Source organism: Giraffa tippelskirchi, chromosome 1, assembly GCF_054371585.1.
Source record: "Giraffa tippelskirchi isolate mGirTip1 chromosome 1, T2T-mGirTip1v1.2.pri, whole genome shotgun sequence".
Classification (NCBI taxonomy): Eukaryota; Metazoa; Chordata; class Mammalia; order Artiodactyla; family Giraffidae; genus Giraffa; species Giraffa tippelskirchi.
Genome location: NC_137275.1, coordinates 93,852,641 through 93,872,793, shown reverse-complemented (window position 1 = coordinate 93,872,793; position 20,153 = coordinate 93,852,641). Strand labels below are relative to the sequence as shown.

The following is a 20,153-nucleotide window of genomic DNA, read 5'->3' as shown; positions in this document are numbered from 1 at the left end:
TTTTTTGTTTGTTTCTGAAAAGGGAAAACGAAGATTCAAATGCGAAGAGGTTGTAATATGTCAGTAGTGTTAATGAACTAGCTGTAATTGTTCAGTCTCACCAAGATTCCCGCACATGGTGGTGAAGTGTGTTGTGCACATGAGCCAGTGTGTGGACAGGGCAGCCCTAGAGCCTGTCTATCTGCAGTGTCCAGAGCGCTTTCACTTTGCTGACTCCCCAAGTTACTAGTTACTGTGTGGCCAGTAAAAAGAAGCAACATGCGAAATTAATGCCCAGACACTGGCCTGTGGAATATTCTTCAAATATTACAGCTCACATATGAAAAACACTTTAAGAATTGACATGACATTATCAGTGCTGAGTTATAAAATTCAGAGACACTTTTCTAAACTAAAACGATGTATGAGAAAACAAAACTGTCATGGGAAAAAAAAGAGTATTACAGTGATGTGAGCAGCAACTAACTTTTAAAAAATTATTGTGGTGGGGGTTGTGCTTTTAAAAAGTTTGTTGTCACTGATTTTCTCACTCTTAAATATTCATTACCATGCCAACTTTGCATTCCTAGTTTTAGTATTTTTCTTAAAGAAGTTCTCCCAAATTATATAACCTCAGGCTCCACAAAACTTGGATCTGCCTCTGTGGGTCAGGCATAAGCATTTTGTGTTATCTCGTTTAGACATTATAAAAACCTTATGGGATTCCTGTTATTAGATCCCCATTACTGGTGAAGAAACTAGCTAATAGATTAAGTAACTTATTTAAAGTCATATAGTCAGAATTCGGGCTTCCCCTGTGGCTCAGCTGTAAAGAATCTGCCTGCAATGCAGGAGACCTTGGTTCGATCCCTGGTTTGGGAAGATCCCCTGGAGAAGGGCATGGCAACCCACTCCAGTCTTCTTCTCTGGAGAATCCCCATGGACAGAGAAGCCTGGCAGGCTGCAGTCAATAGGGTCGCAAAGAGTCGGACACGACTGAGTGTCTAAGCACACACACACAGTCAATTCAAGCCTAGAACTGTGTAACTATGACACCATGTTTTCCACTCCAAGACCCCAAGATAACCTTGACCTTACATTGCCTGTCTCTTCTGACATCACTTAACCACCAACCTTCTCATAGCTATAGCTGGGATCAGCGAGTGAGGTGAATCAATTGCAGAGTCACATCCTTTATTTAACATTTTGATATTCTATTCGTGGATTTTTTCCATTAATTTTGATTTTTAAAATATTACATTAAAATGTTATCTCAATGGCTGAATTTTGTGGTGTATTTGGTACCCTAGACAAGTGCTTCAGTTGCCTCATCCTACTTTTAGCCTTGTGTCACACTGAATGAAGATGTGAACAACCACTTAATGCTTTAATTTCTAATGAAGGCAGTACCCACATTTCAGCCATTGACTTTCATACAATCTGTCTTTGCAGACATTATTCACTTACGTTCTCAAACTACCATTTGAAAACTCAATTCTTCACAGATAAGTTGACCAATAATAATATTGGATTATCTATTGATGGGACCACTTGCCAGCCACTGGCAAAGGAGTTGGCTTCAGTCAAGGTTGAAGGAAAGTTTATTTCCACAGAAAGTTTTGTATTTATGTCACCTGGTCTTGTAAAATCCTCTGAACGGAGCAACTTCACCACATCCTCTGCAGATGCTAGCAGCACTGGCTTGCAGAGTGGACTGGCAGACTGTCAGATCCTTGAGACTAGGTCCCCTCAAGTATGTTACTTGGAGGCCTCCACACTGATTGAATTCCAGTAGTGACCTGAGAAGAATTTTCCTCTTCCCTATTCTGCCTCCAGGCCCAAGGCTTTGGGTTTCATTTTTAACGATTAGAGTCACAAAGAACTTTGTGCCCAATAAGAATACATATTATTTTCAAACTCATATGGAAGATTCACAATGTAATGACCATAATTGAGGCCTCAGAGGAAATCTCAAAAAAACTTTAACTTGCAAACATATAAGCTCTGTTTATGAAATGAGAAATTAACAAAAAGATAAAACATCATTACCATTGGAATTTGAATAACAAACATAAATATTCATAGATTAAGTGGAAGATAAGTAGAAGTTGAGAGCTATTTTTAAATTATACAGCAATGAAAGCACTTGACGTTAAAACCTTCACTAAAATGTATAGTCTTAAATGCATTTATTAGAAAACAGGAAAGTCTGAAAGTAAGCTTACATTCTAAGAAGCTATAAAAACAGTAGCAAAAATAAACCTAGAGGATGTAGTGGGAAGAAAATGATAAAGGTAAAATCAGAAAACAAATCAAACTGTTCTAAAGCAACCTCTCTCAGAAATAGTGAGTCAATAAAACCAAAAGTTGTTTCTTTTTTAAAGGCGCCAAGACTGACAAACCTGAAACAAGAATGATTAAAAGAAAGAAGGGATACATAAACATAATAGAAAGGATATAAAAACTAGCCCCAAATAATTGCTTGTATCAATCAAGTTAAAACTATAAAAACTAAACTTGGCTCAACAAAGAGAACCTGAAGAGATCAACAGTCACAGATTGTAACAGTGGTTAATAATATACCTGGAAAAATGCCCCAAGCCCAGAGATTACTGATCAAGTTCAACCGAAAGTTCCAGAATAAATAATACCTATCTTACATACCTAGACTTTAGCTAACTTCTTTACAAATTGTTCCAAAACCTCAAAACAGATAGGAAGCTATCCAATTCATTTAACAAAACTAGCATAATGCTGATATCAAAATTAAACAAGTACACACAATAAAAGCAAGTCACAGACCAGTCTTCTAAAGTAAATAAAAGATCCTAAATGAAGTGTTAGCAAATGGAACCCAGTAGTGTAATAAAAGAATGATCAAGTAAAAATTCATGCAAGCTGCCAAGGTCAATTTCCAAATTTCACATTCTTTTAATCCAAACACACCCCACCTAAACCAGGCTTGGGGGCTATTTGTTCATAAATCGTTCACTGTGTCCACCCTTCCTCTCTTCAGCCTCCTAGGGTAGGCTGGCTAGATGTCACCTTTGGGGGTCAGATCACATTACCCCTCTGTTCAGTGCTCTTTGAAGCCTTTAAGCTTTGATCTTTCTTGCTTAAACATCGAATTCTTTCATCCTTCTGTCTCCCTGTTATTCTTAACTCTAAAAATTACTTATCAGTTCAGTTCAGTCGCTCAGTCGTGTCCGACTCTCTGCGACCCCATGAATTGCAGCACGCCAGGCCTCTCTGTCCATCACCAACTCCCGGAGTCTACCCAAACCCATGTTCATCGAGTCGGTGATGCCATCCAACCATCTCATCCTCTATCGTCCCCTTCTCCTCCCGCCCCCAATCCTACCCAGCATTAGGGTCTTTTCCAATGAGTCAACCCTTCGCATGAGGTGGCCAAAGTATTGGAGCTTCAGCTTCAACATCAGACCTTCCAATGAACACCCAGGATTGATCTCTTTTAGGATGGATTGATTGGATCTCCTTGCAGTCCAAGAAACTCTCAAGAGTCTTCTCCAACACCACAGTTCAAAAGCATCAATTCTGCGGCGCTCAGCTTTCTTCACCGTCCAACTTTCACATCCATACATGACCACTGGAAAAACCATAGTCTTGACTAGACGGACTTTTGTTGGCAAATTAATGTCTCTGCTTTTAAACATGCTATCTAGGTTGGCCATAACCTTCCTTCCAAGGAGTAAGCGTCTTTTAATTTCATGGCTGCAGTCACCATCAGCAGTGATTCTGGAGCCCAAAAAGTAAAGTCTGACACTGTTTCCACTGTTTCCCCATCTATTTCCCATGAAGTGATGGGACCAGATGCCATGATCTTAGTTTTCTGAATGTTGAGCTTTAAGCCAACATTTTCACTTTCCTCCTTCACCTTCATCAAGAGGCTCTTTAGTTCTTCTTCACTTTCTGCCATAAGGGTGGTGTCATCCGCATATCTGAGGTTATTGATATTTCTCCTGGCAATCTTGATTCCAGCTTGTGTTTCTTCCAGGCCAGCATTTCTCATGATGTACTCTGCATATAAGTTAAATAAGCAGGGTGACAATATACAGCCTTGACGTACTCCTTTTCCTATTTGGAACCAGTCTGTTCTTCCATGTCCAGTTCTAACTGTTGCTTCCTGACCTGCATACAGGTTTCTCAAGAGACAGGTCAGATGGTCTGGTATGCCCATCTCTTTCAGAATTTTCCACAGTTGATTGTGCTCCACACAGTCAAAGGCTTTGACATAGTCAATAAAGCAGAAATAGATGTTTTTCTGGAACTCTCTTGCTTTTTCGATGATCCAGCGGATATTGGCAATTTGATCTCTGGTTCCTCTGCCTTTTCTAAAACCAGCTTGAACATCTGGAAGTTCACGGTTCACGTATTGCTGAAGCCTGGCTTGGAAAATTTTGAGCATTACTTGACTAGCATGTGAGATGAGTGCAATTGTGCGGTATTTTGAGCATTCTTTGGCATTGCCTTTCTTTGGGATTGGAACGAAGACTGACCTCTTCCAGTCCTGTGGCCACTGCTGAGTTTTCCAAATTTGCTGGCATATCGAGTGCAGCACTTTCACAGCATCACCTTTGAGGATTTGAAATAGCTCAACTGGAATTCCATCACCTCCACTAGCTTTGTTCGTAGTGATGCTTTCTAAGGCCCACTTGACTTCACATTCCAAGATGTCTGGCTCTAGGTGAGTGATCACACCATCGTGATTATCTGTGTCGTGAAGATCTTTTTTGTACAGTTCTTCTGTGTATTCTTGCCACCTCTTCTTAATATCTTCTGCTTCTGTTAGGTCCATACCATTTCTGTCCTTTATCGAGCCCATCTTTGCATGAAATGTTCCCTTGGTATCTCTAATTTTCTTGAAGAGGTCTCTAGTCTTTCCCAATCTGTTGTTTTCCTCTATTTGTTTGCACTGATCACTGAGGAAGGCTTTCTTATCTCTCCTTGCTATTCTTTGAAACTCTGCATTCAGATGAGAGTATCTTTCCTTTTCTCCTTTGCTTTTCGCTTCTCTTCTCTTCCCAGCTATCTGTAAGGCCTCCTCAGAGAACCATTTTGCTTTTTTGCATTTCTTTTCCATGGGGATTTTCTTGATCCCTGTCTCCTGTACAATGTCACGAACCTCTGTCCATAGTTCATCAGGCATTCTGTCTATCAGGTCTAGTCCCTTAAATCTATTTGTCACTTCCACTGTATACTCATAAGGGATTTGATCTAGGTCATACCTGAATGGTCTAGTGGTTTTCCCTACTTTCTTCAATTTAAGTCTGAATTTGGCAATAAGCAGTTCATGATCTGAGCCACAGTCTGCTCCCGGTCTTGTTTTTGCTGACTGTATAGAGCTTCTCCATCTTTGGCTGCAAAGAATATAATCAATCTGATTTCGGTGTTGACCATCTGGTGATGTCCACGTGTAGAGTCTTCTCTTGTGTTGTTGGAATAGGGTGTTTGCTATTACCAGTGCGTTCTCATGGCAAAACTCTATTAGCCTTTGCCCTGCTTCATTCTGTACTCCAAGGCCAAACCTGCCTGTTACGCCAGGTGTTTCTTGACTTCCTACTTTTGCATTCCAGTCCCCTATAATGAAAAGGACATCTTTTTTGGGTGTTAGTTCTAGAAGGTCTTGTAGGTCTTCATAGAATCGTTCAACTTCAGCTTCTTTGGCGTTACTGGTTGGGGCATAGACTTGGATTACTGTGATATTGAATGGTTTGCCTTGGAAGCGAACAGAGATCATTCTGTCGTTTTTGAGATTGCATCCAAGTACTGCATTTCGGACTCTTTTGTTGACCATGATGGCTACTCCATTTCTTCTGAGGGATTCTTGCCCACAGTAGTAGATATAATGGTCATCTGAGTTAAATTCACCGATTCCAGTCCATCTTAGTTCGCTGATTCCTAGAATGTCAACGTTCACTCTTGCCATCTCCTGTTTGACCACTTCCAGTTTGCCTTGATTCATGGACCTAACATTCCAGGTTCCTATGCAATATTGCTCTTTACAGCATAGGACTTTGCGTCTATCACCAGTCATATCCACAGTTGGGTATCGTTTTTGCTTTGGCTCCATCCCATCATTCTTTCTGGAGTTATTTCTCCACTGATCTCCATTAGCATATTGGGCACCTACTGACCTGGGGAGTTCATCTTTCAGTGTCCTATCCTTTTGCCTTTTTATACTGTTCATGGGGTTCTCAAGGCAAGAATACTGAAGTGGTTTGCCATGCCCTTCTCCAGTGGACCACAATCTGTCAGTTTCTGACAGAAATTACTTATCAGTTTCTGATAATAGGAGACAGTCTAGAGATACCTTTCGTTCTAGTAAAATTACTCAGGTTTCAATAGGAAACACATACTAACAAGTCTTTCCTATTGTTACTATGCAAATCATAAAACATTAAGTCCCAAAGGAGCAGAATTTGAAATTGAAATACAGAAAAAATTTCTGTAAAATTTTCATTAAAATTTCCAAACGGGTACTTTCTAAACTGGTACCATGGGATGGGGAGGGAGGTAGGAGGGGGGTTCAGGATGGGGAACACATGTACACTCGTGGCGGATTCATGTCTGTGTATGGCAAAACCACTACAATATTGTAAAGTAATTAGCCCAACTAAAATAAATAAATTTATATTAAAAAAAAAAAAACCAAAAACTGGTATCAGCTTTCCAAACTGGTAGAATATTTCACAGCTTTTCCAAGGGTCATTCTGAAATTCCTCCATTGTAAGAAAGGCTAATATGTGAGTTGGGAGTACTAAAAAGACTAAGTAATACCCTGATTTAAAGTAAATTTCTATGTAATAAAGAACTGAGAGAAACATGAAAATTATTTATTTATTTCTAAAGAGAACATGATTTAATATTATAAAGTCATTGCCTACTAACTTTAAAAGAACCTAGTAATTATTTTGCACTTACCTTAATTCTATTTACAAATTACTTAAATTAGTACATATGGACCAGCTACATCATCAGTAAAGTTTACAAGCAAGGTAGAAGTGCAGGTTACACATATTTCTGTTTTAACAATGACAGTATAATCATTTTATGTCTACCCAAAATGCATTTTAAAATCTAGTTTAAGAAAATTATAGTGTAAATCTAAGCATATGCATCACTACACACTAATCCAATAATCAACAAATTAGTTGGCTAATAAGCTAAAATAATACGTACCTGAAAAGCAAAAACAGCCGTAAAAACCATGAACATCTCTGAGCAGTGATGATGCAGTCATAAAAAACTGGCCCGTCACTGACTATAGGGTAGTTTCTGTCAATTGTCTGACAGGCCATTGACCCAAAAGCTGGAAACTCTCACACACACTCACTCCTCATCCTTGGATCCTGCTTGCCTCCCCTACTGCCAGAAGCTGCTCCAAGGACCTAGCCTTGAAATAGAAGTGTGGTCTTGAGGACTGGATGCGTGACTACGGCCACCCGAGACAAGCCATGTAAGTTCCTTTGTTTATGAAATCTGCCACCCACCCATCTGGAGCAGCTACCTCTTCCTTCGGCCCCTCCTTGTCCTCTGCACGTGTGGGGGTGTGTTCCAGATTTTACTCAAGAAGCTTCTGAGGAGGTTGCAACCCAAAATCTGTATACACGCACTTTGGGGAGTTTTTGCAAAATTGACAAGCTTCTACAGGAACCAGGTTTCTTAGGAGTAATCTCTAATAAAAACTGATTTTCACTTGACTACAAACTTAGCAATCGTCAGCAAACTCATTTGGTGGGTTGCTGGTAAGCAATGCTTTTCAGCCCCAAAATTGAAATGAAAATTTACCAAACTGTGCCTTGTTAACTAATGGGAACTAAAGTAAGGGCTTTCATTTTTGGCTCAGCTCAAGATGCCTGAGAAGGCAATGGGTTAAGAAAAACCTCGAATAGCCAAAGCAATCTTGAGAAAGAAAAATGGAACAGGAGGAATCAATCTGCCTGACTTCAGGCTCTACTACAAAGCCACAGTCATCAAGACAGTATGGTACTGGCAGAAAGACAGAAATATAGATCAGTGGAACAAAACAGAAAGCCCAGAAATAAATCCACGCACCTATGGACACCTTATCTTCGACAAAGGAGGCAAGAATATACAATGGAGAAAAGACAATCTCTCTAACAAGTGGTGCTGGGAAAATTGGTCAACCACTGTAAAAGAATGAAACTAGAACACTTTCTAACACCATACACAAAAATAAACTCAAAATGAAAAAAAAAAATAAAATGGATTAAAGATCTAAACGTAAGACCAGAAACTATAAAACTCCTAGAGGAAAATATAGGCAAAACACTCTCTGACATAAATCACAGCAGGATCCTCTATGACCCACCTCCCAGAGTAATGGAAATAAAAGCAAAAATAAACAAATGGGACCTAATTAAAATTAAAAGCTTTTGCACAACAAAGGAAACTATAAGCAAGGTGAAAAGACAGCCTTCAGAATGGGAGAAAATAATGGCAAACGAAGCAACTGACAAAGAATTAATCTCAAAAATATACAAGCAACTCCTGCAGCTCAATTCCAGAAAAGTAAACGACCCAATCAAAAAATGGGCCAAAGAACTAAACAGACATTTTTCCAAAGAAGACATACAGATGGCTAACAAACACATGAAAAGATGCTCAACATCACTCATTATCAGAGAAATGCAAATCAAAACCACAATGAGGTACCATTTCACGCCAGTCAGAATGGCTGCTATCCAAAAGTCTACAAGCAATAAATGCTGGAGAGGGTGTGGAGAAAAGGGAACCCTCTTACACTGTTGGTGGGAATGCACACTAGTACAGCCACTATGGAGAACAGTGTGGAGATTCTTTAAAAAACTGGAAATAGAACTGCCATATGACCCAGCAATCACACTGCTGGGCATACACACTGAGGAAACCAGAATTGAAAGAGACACGTGTACCCCAGTGTTCATCACAGCACCGTTTGTAATAGCCAGGACATGGAAGCAACCTAGATGTCCACCAGCAGACGAATGGATAAGAAAGCTGTGGTACATATACACAATGGAATATTACTCAGCCATTAAAAAGAATACATTTGAATCAGTTCTAACGAGGTGGATGAAACCGGAGCCTATTATACAGAGTGAAGTAAGCCAGAAAGAAAAACACCAATACAGTATACTAATGCATATATATGGAATTTAGTAAATCAGTAAAGATAACCCTGTATGCGAGACAGCATAAGAGACACAGATGTATAGATCAGTCTTTTGGACTTTGTGGGAGAGGGCGAGGGTGGGATGAATTGGGAGAATGGCATTGAAACGTATATTGTCATATGAGAAAAGAATTGCCAGTCCAGGTTCTATGCATGAGACAGGGTGCTCAGGGCTGGTGCACTGGGATGACCCTGAGGGATGGGATGGGGAGGGAGGTGGGAGGAGGGTTCAGGATGGGGAACACATGTACACCCGTGGAGGATCCATGTCAATGTATGGCAAAACCACTACAATATTGTAAAGTAATTAGCCTCCAATTAAAATAAATAAATTAAAAAAATAATAAAATAAATGTTCTAATTGAAAAAAAAAAAAAAGCCTCTGTGTCCCCTAATCATGGCTCACTTCTCTGTCTCTCGGAGGTATCCTAAGAAGGCAGAGGAGGAGGATGCCCAGTTTTCTGTTTGACACAGATCCCATCTCTGAATTTAGAGATAAAAGATGAGTGATTCATGAAGTATCTATCATTTTTATTTTTCAGGAGGTCTTTGTTTCATGTGCCAAAGATTAAGTGTTTTGTTTTTAAATTTTAAACTGTCTTCAGTAATTAGAGATTCCACCTAAATAATACCTGCAGTGCTGCTTTCAGTCTTGTTAATTTTCATTGTTTTTGGCCTTTGAAAGTATTTTCAGTGTCTTCAAAAATTACTTTGAACAGAGGAGTCATGGTTTTCTAAACACTTTGCTATTAATAATATATGCATTTCATAGCCTCACAGGTTGACTACAACAGATTCATATCTATAAACAGCTTTCAAATAGTTTTTAGCACACAAATATACATTAATGTATAAATGAAAATTAGAATTTTTTCATCAATGCACTCGATTTGTGCTAGGATATATTCCTTAAGAGTAGTGTGTCATCTATAAATCAAATTGTATGTTCCTATTAAACAATGGTTCGAATAGCAGATTAGCAGATTTTCACATCACCTGGGATACCCCTAAACTGTTAACTTTAATGACAGTTTCAATTAGTTTAAAAGGGGCTCAGAGAACTCCTGGTGAGCATGCCCCGTTCTCTCATCACTCCCCACCTCAGAAAACAAATGGCCAGAGACTTGTCCCATAGGAGGGAGTGAGGATGATAGATAATCTATCTACAGCCCATTAGGATCAACCTCTTCACACCTATGTCAATCTCCATTCTCTAACTGAAGTCTGGCTGCCTTTAGAGGACAAAGCTTTTCAAGGTGGCTCTTTTTGATCTCAAACCCCAGGTAGGCATCTCTCTGCGCATTTGTAGACATCTAGATTAAACTTCCCCAAATCTCAATTTCAAGCATCCCATACCTGACCGTCACTTCCTGTCTTTCCAGTTCATTCCCTCTGGTCTCCACACTCTAACAGCCCTCTGACCTCAACAGCACCTTCACACTACTAAGCTCTTCTCTATCACTCGGTTTGCATCCCTTTCACTTGAATGAGAGAGTAGCTTCCCTGTATACATCCACAGTTCCTCTGTTCTTCTGTTCTATCTTAAACCCAACTTTCCACCAAGCAGTAAATGTGGCTGGAAGGAAGAGGCATGCTAACTGGTTTAAGTTCATGCTGCCTGACAACCCTACTACAAGCCACTGGTCAATCGATCTCTTACTCTTCCTAGGCGACTATTTCTTGGGATTCTAACGCTCTTTACCCTTTCTCAACTGATAACTCCAAGTGCTTCTTTAATAGGGAAAACCAGAGTGACCAAAGGCGAACTTCCACATTTACCTACCATAAAGATTCACCCCCCGGGTGCCTCTTCTTCCAGACAGCCACATGGCTCTCTTCAACTGTCACATTTTCAGAAAGGCCTTCCCTAGTTACTGTCAAAACCAGCATTCTTGATACTTTTTCTGCCTTATTTTTCCCCATTGCATTTCCCACACCTGACATACAAACGTGCTGTCTTTTCCCCAGTCCTCCACACACTCACTCTGGAGTGTAAGCACTGTGGAATCAGGATTTTCTGTGTTTTGAGCCTAGACCAATATCTAGCAAGTATTAAGTGCTAATAAATACCTATTAAATGAGGAACAAACTATCCAAAGACAAAAATATTTAGAAACATGATACTTTGTATTGTATAATTACAGTATATAGCTGCCCTTGGAACACTGCTGTTTCTCCTAATTCAGTAAGATTCTCTCCTGCTGGAGGCTGCATGGCACGGGGACACATACAGTGCTGGGGGTGGGCTGGGCTGGGAGTAGGTGGTGGGTGGGTAGAACAGTTGACTTCTACTATCAGCTCTGTCACTAATTAGTAATGTCATTTAGGGCGAGTCATTTAACCTCTCATTTCCAGCAGGGAATGTGAGAGAGTACTTTTATTTTTATCCAAAGAAAAGAGATCCAGCAAGCGCAAAACCACTCATTACACACATCAAGAGTCTTTTCCCTTCCAAAGTTCATCAGTAGGACTTTTATAGTATTTATAATAAAATTTTATTCTACAACCTAATGGATCATTAGCAGTTTATATAGTAAATAAATGTTAGTAAACGAGATTTTTAAAAATCAGAATAAGATCACTCTCAAAGTTCCAGATGGTAATATTAAGTCAATTAAACAGGATAGTCACATGTTATAAAAATTTTGCTATGAATGTGCAAGAATAAAAAATGCCTAATTTACCCAAGAAAGACAAATTAAGGTTATGATTGGTTAACAGTCATATATATTTTGAAAGTAGGGTTTGTTTTCTGAATACAAACAGAATAAGTACTTGGTAATGTCCACAAATTGATGAAAACATATTCACATATATTACTAGTTGAAATACAGTATCATTGCATTTCCTCGAGCAGTAAATCCAATACATCCTAGATGTAAGAATACCACCAATTCTCCCCAACCATAAACACACAAAACACCAAGCCATATTGTCAAGCAAAATATTTTTAATTAGTAGGCTGATCATAAATAAATCCACATAAAAGATTTAACAGAATTACAAAGTGTTTTGTGTTTCTTTTGTGGACTCAATTCATAATATGCATTAGTCAACCTCATTCTCTAACTGCGACAAAAAGAGTTGTCATCCAACAATGCAGCACAGTTTAAGCAATTCATATTCTGTAGTTACATTTTTACATTTTCTTTACAAATGTAACATTTATGTACATTATATATATATTTTTTCTATAGTTCATGTACTGAAACTCTATTGTTTTTACAGGGAAAATATTGAATTCATTTAATGAATATGAATCATTCCTTGTTAAAAAGTAATTCATATAAACAAATAACAGGGTACCACTGCCTTTTGGCATCTTCTGTCAGAGTTCAAGTCCAGAAGTGTTGTATTAATTATAAGAAAAAGGAATTTATCTAATTTTTCATTGACATATCATCCCACATAGCTATGGAAGTTTGCCAGCTTGCAATGAACAGAGAACTGTACTGCTGCACTCTGGAAATGTGTGGAAACCAATTCAAAATATACTTGGTGAAAAAGCATCATCAGCATCAAACTTAGGGTGAAGAAAATCTGTCAAGTTCCTTCTTCCTCTTTACCTTTTGCCAAAGCCTCAGACAAGGTGCTATGCTATGCACTGCCTCTTGTAACAAGTGCCTTCATTTCAAATTTCCTATGTGCTTCTCTGACAGATTATGCTTTACCTAGGTTATAGAGCTCTTTCTTCTTATTCAATTTTATTTCACTTCACTTACAAATCTGCTGCTGAACATGAAGCAAAAATTCATAGTAAGAGAAGGCGGCTTCTGTCCGGTCTTCAATCAAATGTTGAAAAAATTCTGTTTTGGCAGGACTCTCATCTCTGAAAAAGAAAAAGGGACGTTTATCTAAAAATGCATATTATTAAAAAGAATACTTATACATTAGAAAAAATAGGTGGGGACTTTTACGAAAAAGGGTAGGGGATGTTAATCAAGTAACAGCTTTCTACCACTACAATGTATTCTGATATTATTATTTAAAATTTGATTTGAAGACAATTTCACGTGGATTGGACAGGATAAGACAATTTCATAATTAAGTTACAGAAGTACTTACTTTACTACGTGAAGAACTGGGCTTAATGGTCTGCTGTCTCTAAGCCAAGTTATAAAGGATCTGGCTCTCTCTGATGAAAGTGTGTCTAGCTCTGGAAGATGTGTCTGATAAAAAATGCAATTAGGAAGTCATTTTCTTTCTCATAGACTTAGGCAGTATTAGAACTCAATCATAATCACCACTACCACCAAATGCCAGCACTCGATTCCAGCCCCAACAGCAGCAACCGAACACAAGAAATTTATTACATTGTTGATAAATCTGTTTTTCTGACTAATAAGATGTATTTAGTGATAAGTATGCCACTGATATTTTACCTGAATATTACAGTTTTTCCAGACAAGTCAATAAAACATACACAATTAGTATGTTACTCATATTGTGTTATACTTTTTGTTTCTTCCAAAGGAAATATTCAAATCAGGGGGGCTATCAAGCTTCAATTTCACTTATAAACAATTATACATTATTCTAATAACAGACATTCTTAGAGAATTTTATGTTTCCTTTGTCCTTAATATTTAAGGGCAAGAAATTTTTAAAAGAATAGTGTGAATGTTTAAATATATTTAAAAACCATACGCAAGACTATTTTTTAAAAGACGTAAAGAGTCTATACTTTTTATATATATGTGTGTGTATATGTGTATCTGAGGGCTTCCCTGGTGGCTCAGACGGTAAAGAATCCACCTGCAATGCAGAAAAAGTATATTCTTCTATGTGTACAATGAGTTTTTTCCGAAGTACATAGTATACAAAAATTTAAACAGAAAAGTTTGAGTTAGTTATATTTAAATTTATATCAATATTTAAAAAGTACAAGGAAAACATTTTTATGTACATTCTTTCATATATTTTCTAAATATATATAATATAGCCACGATTATATATAGAAACACATTTTGAAAATACAAATGGATATTATACACATTGTTTTCTTTTTCAGATTGTATTCTTTTTAATAGATTCATAGATTTTACTTGGGCTTCCCTGGTGGCTTAGCGATAAAGAATCCACCAGCAATGTAAGAGCCACAGGAGATGCGGGTTCAGTCCCTGGGTTGGGAAGATCCCCCTGGAGAAGGGCATGGCAACGCACTCCTGTATTCTTGCCTGGATAATCCCATGGACAGAGGAGCTTGGGCTACAGTCCATAGGTCACAAAGAGTTGGACATGACTGAAGCGACTTGGCATACAAGCACGATATCCTCTTAAGTATATGTGTGCATATGAATACTTCTATGAGTATATCTGTAGGATACATTCTTAGGAGTGAATAATTTACTGTGTCATATGCTGTGTGATTTTAATATCAACAGATATTGTCAAATGGTCCTCCTAAAGACTGTGTAAATGTATACAGTTCAATCAATAGGCCTGCTGACCTATTCCCTCTGCATCATTGCCTATCATCAAATTAAAAAAATTTTTTACCAGGGGGCAAAATCTGATAAATGAAAGAAATACTATGCTGTTATTAATAATTTATTTTGTTTTCTTAATTATAAATGAAGCTGAACATTGATTCATATAGCCACTACTATATTTTCCACCTATGAATTACCTGTTCAAATAATTTTCTCATTTTTCTTCTTTGTTGAGTCTTAGAAATAAACTCTGGATTAATGTGGCAAATTTTACAAAATAAATAGTGAACATGGTTAAGAATTATGTTGACCTGTATTAATTTTAGGAGAGAGGGCATATTTACAATATCCAAGAATAAGGTAGGCCTTTTCCATTAAGTAGCATAGAGAACTGCTTTCAGAATCATACTTCTTTGGTATCAACATACATACAATACAGGCTTACTGAAAAAAGTATGTTTATTATCAGCAAAATAATTTAAATTAGAGAAGTTAAAGTAGTTGGAAAATAGTTTGGAGTTGCTCAAAAATTTTACCCTATGACCCAGCAATTCTACTTCTAGTTACATATCCAAGAGAACTTGAAAACATGTTCACACAAACATTTGTACACAAATTGTTCATGGAAGCGCTTTTCACAATAGCACCAGAGTAGAGATAACATAAATGTCCAAGAAGAGATGACTGGATAAACAAAATGTGATACATTCATACAATGGACTATGATTTAGTCATAAAAAAGGATGAAGTACTGATACACATTACAACATGGATGTTGAAATCATGGTGAGAAGAAGTCAAGCTCAAAAGGCCATGCATTGTGTAATTCCATATGTATGAATTGTCCAGAACAGGTAAATTCACACAGATAGAAAGTAGGTTAGTTGTTGTGCAGGGAAAACAGAAAGGAAGAATTGGGAGATACATGTTTCTTTTTGAGGTGATGTAAATGCTCTGAAATTATATACTTTCTTGTAAACACTGTGAATATACTAAAACAAATGCATTATACATTTAAAAATGATTAAAATGGTGACTCTTATGTGCATTATATCTCCAAAAAAAAAAAAAAATTTAACAAGTACACAAAAAGTTAAAGCTATATAAATCCACTGACCATTTTCTGTGGTATTGATGCAAAATCAGGATACCCAAGCACATCCTCTATAAAGTTACTGTCACAGCTCTTTCCAATCCAAATGTAAAAAATCTAAAAACAAAACAAATCACAGTAAAACTCCCTAATTGGATACCCATTACAGCTAATTTTCTCAAAATCATCAAACATAAAAGAGGCAAAGTACATTAGCTCAAATCAAGTAGGAACAAACATGAAAGTAAAAAAGAAAACTTGTAACCTGCATATTTGGAATCTGCATTCAGGAATCCAGAGTGGCTCATATCTTTTCTGCTTAAATTTCAAGCTTCTCATAAAATATATTTTACCATTTTCCTTACTTTTCCCCCAATGCTTCAACCAAGACATATGACTTACTATATTTCCTACCCACTATTTGCATGATTTCAGTCACTGTCTCTGTACTTTAACTAATGTCCCCCTGCTCCCTACCACTGCCCCACCCCGTACTGTGGCTACTGGAATTCTTTTCCTGCTCACAAGGTATCATTCATGAAGCCACCCTGCCTATCCTGACACCCTTCACCACCACCCTGTCCAATGACATCTCCTGAAATCCTAATTATTAAAGGCATTTCAGAAAATAGATCAAGTTGAACTACAAAAATTCTTGAAGTCTCTTAGAATTTTATGACTCTAGACGAAAAATTCCTTGAAGTAAGGAATTTATCACTTTACTTCTCTTAAATAAATTGATCTCCTGTGCCAGTTCCAATGTATTGCCCCTGAATTCCCAATCCAGCTTTCATTGCCTGATCTGTGATAACAGAGCTGGATCCTGTAAGTGTTTCTCCTTTTGCCAGCTGCAAGAATTAAGCTTTGTCACTAACGGTACTTACAGAGCCACAGTCCATAAGGAAAGCACCTTCTCGTGTCAGTTTCTCTGCAGACAATTTTTGAAGAGGTGGCTGAGGTACAACCCTGTCATTAACGTGTATTGCACCCTGAAAAGAAAAAGGAATGTGAATGACCTTACATTACTATTTTCCCAGGCTGGAAGCTAATGGCCACTAGCTCTGATACTGAAAAATGATACTTGATAATTCTGTAATATGTAAAAACTACAGTTGACCTTTGAACAAAGTGAGTTTGAACTACGTGGGTCCACCTATATGCAGTTTTTCTCAATATACACTACAGAACTACACAATCTACAGTTGGTTGAATCCGTGGACACTGAATAGAGGATACAGAGGACTGACTATGAAGTTATACATGGCCTTTCAATTGCACAGCGGTTGGTGCTCATAACCCCCACGCTGCTCAAGGGTGAATTATATTGATAATATATACCTCCTTGGCTGTAGAATCAAAACTCTCAAATGTATTTAAACTAAAAGATGCTCAAAGGTATTCAAATTTAAAAGATAAAAACTTGACTAGGTAAAAAGATCTGCCCATTTCCTTCCCTTCTGGGGTCAGGATATATTAAAAGTACAACTATAGTATCTGCTACAAAGGACTTTTTGAGTCCAAAGAGTAGGAAAAAAAGATATTACATATTTGCATATTAAAAATAGTGTTGGATACCAGATTAGTTTTACAATAATGTAGTCAAAGTTGCACTCTGATCACATCAGAAAGTGTCAATATCTTCAAAATATAAATGGAAATGCCCTTCCATAATGCAGCTTTGTAGTAAACGTAACCAAATAAACAAAGTCAGTCACTTCCCAAATGAAACTATTTTTGAAAATGCCATAACCATGATACTATCTAATAGTCCTGTTGTCCAATCAAATCCATAGTTAACGTCTGTATTTAATGTATTATTGTCACAGGGGAAAAACAGATGGAAGAAATTGTTAACAACACATTACTATTTTAGATGCAGAATCAAGACAGAATTAACTAATTTAAATTTAAAAATTTCAAATACAATGAAAAAAAAATCATACCTCATCTGTCAATCTGTCTATCCTGTAGAGGTTGGGATGAATCATTTTCATTAGATGAACAAGTGGCTGACACTTTATCTGACACATGGCATATACACGATCATCCAGGCGTGTGCTTGTGCCAGTTCTAAATGCTTTCTACATGGAGAAACAATACACATTTTTCAGTAAAACATAAATATGGTGGACAAATATTAAAACAGATATATACCATCAGCCACGGGAAAAGCACAGCCTTCACACCAGATAAGCCTGGATTCAGTTTTCAGCTCTGACAATTTAATTGGTAGATATGTGAGCAAGTTACTTAGCTTCTCAAAGGTATATTGACATCATAAGAAAAAAGGGGAAAATAATACCTCTAGGCAGCTGTAAGGATTAAATATGATGATGTATATATAACACGTATTATGGTGCCTGAGATGTGGGAAGATGTTCAATGAGCAGTAGGCCCTTTCCTTAGAGTCTCTTTCCAGGAGCACACACTAGGAGTGTGCTATACACACAGCATTATTCAAGCTGCTCCCACATATCAGAGTGAGAGCATACAGTTTCATGAGAGTCATCATGTATTTGTATATCTTCATTTTCCATTCATCTCTTCCTGTTTAAAATTCTTCCAATGCTAAGCTCCAACTGTCTAATCAAGTATTTAATCACCTACCACCCACCAGAAAAACTAGGTTTGGAAACCTATATATTGAAAATTTCAGAAGACTTTATTAAATCTACAGTGTATAGAGAGCTACCTGTTTGAGAAGGGCCAAAACATAAAGAGGAAACAACTTGAGGGAGCTGGGTGCTATCAACCCCGAGTGCTGTAAATTTGAGACAGTTGAGCCGTAAGCAGATAATGAGTCCACCACAGCGTTCACTAAGGCATCTCTTGCATCTGATAGACTTGAGGAAATTGATCGATCCACAGCTATAAAGCAACCAAAATTAAAAAGTTTTCAACCATTAGATGCCAGTAAATACTGTAAGAGATAAAATTTACATGCAATACGTAAGAAACAAACAGAAATTTCATTTTTAGGTCAGAAAAATACATTTCACTTGTTCCCTTGAGTGTGGCTGCCCCTTTGTAGTAAAAATCCTCCTCTTGCCACCAACCCTGATAATCAGTGAGCTATTCTTCATTCTTATAATTTTCACTTTTCCAGAATGTTGAATGAATGAATCATTTGTATGTAGCCTTTTGAATTTAGCTTCTTTCACTTAGCATAATGCCTTTGACAGTCATCCACGTCTGTTTACATATCAACAGTTCAGTTCATTCCTTTTTATTGCCGAGTTGTATTCCATCATATGGATGGACCACAGTTTGTTCATGCAGTCACCATTTGAAAAACACTTGAGATGCTACCAGTTATTAATGATTATGAATCCCACGCATGATTTTTAAACTAAAGAATTTGTAAGAATGAGAACAGCCCAATTCACACTGTTGTAAATGAAAACGTAAAATATAAATACATTTTAAATGAGGAATTTCTAGGGTAAAACAATGTCCAGGCTTCAGTTTTTAGTATAGAAAAATATATTTCACCTGTTGCTTCACTTTTTTACTTACCCATGTTTGCCAGGAGGCAGATGGCAGCTTGTACATCCACTCCTGCATATACGTCTGCTAATGAACTGACCACTGGCAAGCAAAGAGTGTGCACTCTAATTCTCCGCTCACCTAATGAAAGGATGAATGCACGTCATTGCAAAATACATTAGGCCAAGAAATAAAGAAAGCATATAGGTCAAAATATAATTCAAGTTATTGTTTGATGGTATTAAATTACCAACAGGATTTTGAAATGGCAAAAGCAAAGTTTTACAATGAACATGTTTTAAAGGAAATTAAACATTCTCTAAACCTGGACATAGACTATGAACATACACTACATTTTGAACACTAGGTTCTGGTTTTTATCTTAGCATCACTCATTCTAAATTATATGTTACATGGTATAATGTCAGAAAATAGATCACATAGACCTTAAGTGCCATGGAGAATTTCTCATGTTATGGATAAAGAAATAACGCTCAGGATAACCCAGACAGATTTAGTTTGAGTTATTATGTTAACATGATTCTGGGGGTACAAGTCTTCCACAAGTCAAAAAAGGTACTCTCTGAAGATTCAAAAATGAGTATTAAAAAAAAGAACGGAATGTATATTTGATGAACACAAATTCCATTACTTCCCATTGGTGTTCACTCTCTTTCCCCAATCTCCCGGTAGGTGAAAAGAAGGGAGAATTACTGGGGCAGGTTACACTTCACTTCTGTTAACATTACCTTTGCTGGATGTATATAATAGGGCTGTTTGAAAGCACACTAAGGAAGTATCTGTCAAACTTTCTTCAATTGAGAGTTGTACTGCAAATCCAGCATCAGGATTGATGTTGGCGAGGGATAACAAATCAGTGGAACGGACAAAGAAATTTCCATGAAAAGTGTGCATGGAAAGACCTAGGGAAGAGAAAACTTGTTATAAAAGATGAGATAACACTAGT

At 37.4% G+C, this 20,153-nt stretch overlaps 1 protein-coding gene across 7 annotated transcripts in view; it reads right to left on the bottom strand.

Moving 5' to 3' along the window:
• Positions 1-12,107: 12,107 nt before the first annotated feature.
• The window catches only part of SEC24B (SEC24 homolog B, COPII component), a 78,865-nt gene continuing 70,819 nt past the window's right edge, over positions 12,108-20,153 (bottom strand). For 6 of the 7 annotated variants that reach the window (XM_081557113.1, XM_081557208.1, XM_081557353.1 and 3 more), the window contains 8 exons: positions 19,936-20,109; positions 19,217-19,327; positions 18,393-18,568; positions 17,644-17,781; positions 16,585-16,689; positions 15,725-15,817; positions 13,241-13,344; positions 12,108-13,004 (listed from right to left, as the gene is read on the bottom strand). In XM_081557113.1, the coding sequence (XP_081413239.1) occupies positions 12,890-13,004; positions 13,241-13,344; positions 15,725-15,817; positions 16,585-16,689; positions 17,644-17,781; positions 18,393-18,568; positions 19,217-19,327; positions 19,936-20,109 (1,016 nt within the window). In that variant the 3' untranslated portion in view covers positions 12,108-12,889. Of the gene's footprint in view, positions 13,030-13,188; positions 13,345-15,724; positions 15,818-16,584; positions 16,690-17,643; positions 17,782-18,392; positions 18,569-19,216; positions 19,328-19,935; positions 20,110-20,153 lie in introns of all 7 variants that reach the window. The other variant, XM_081557639.1, reaches the window with a different exon arrangement.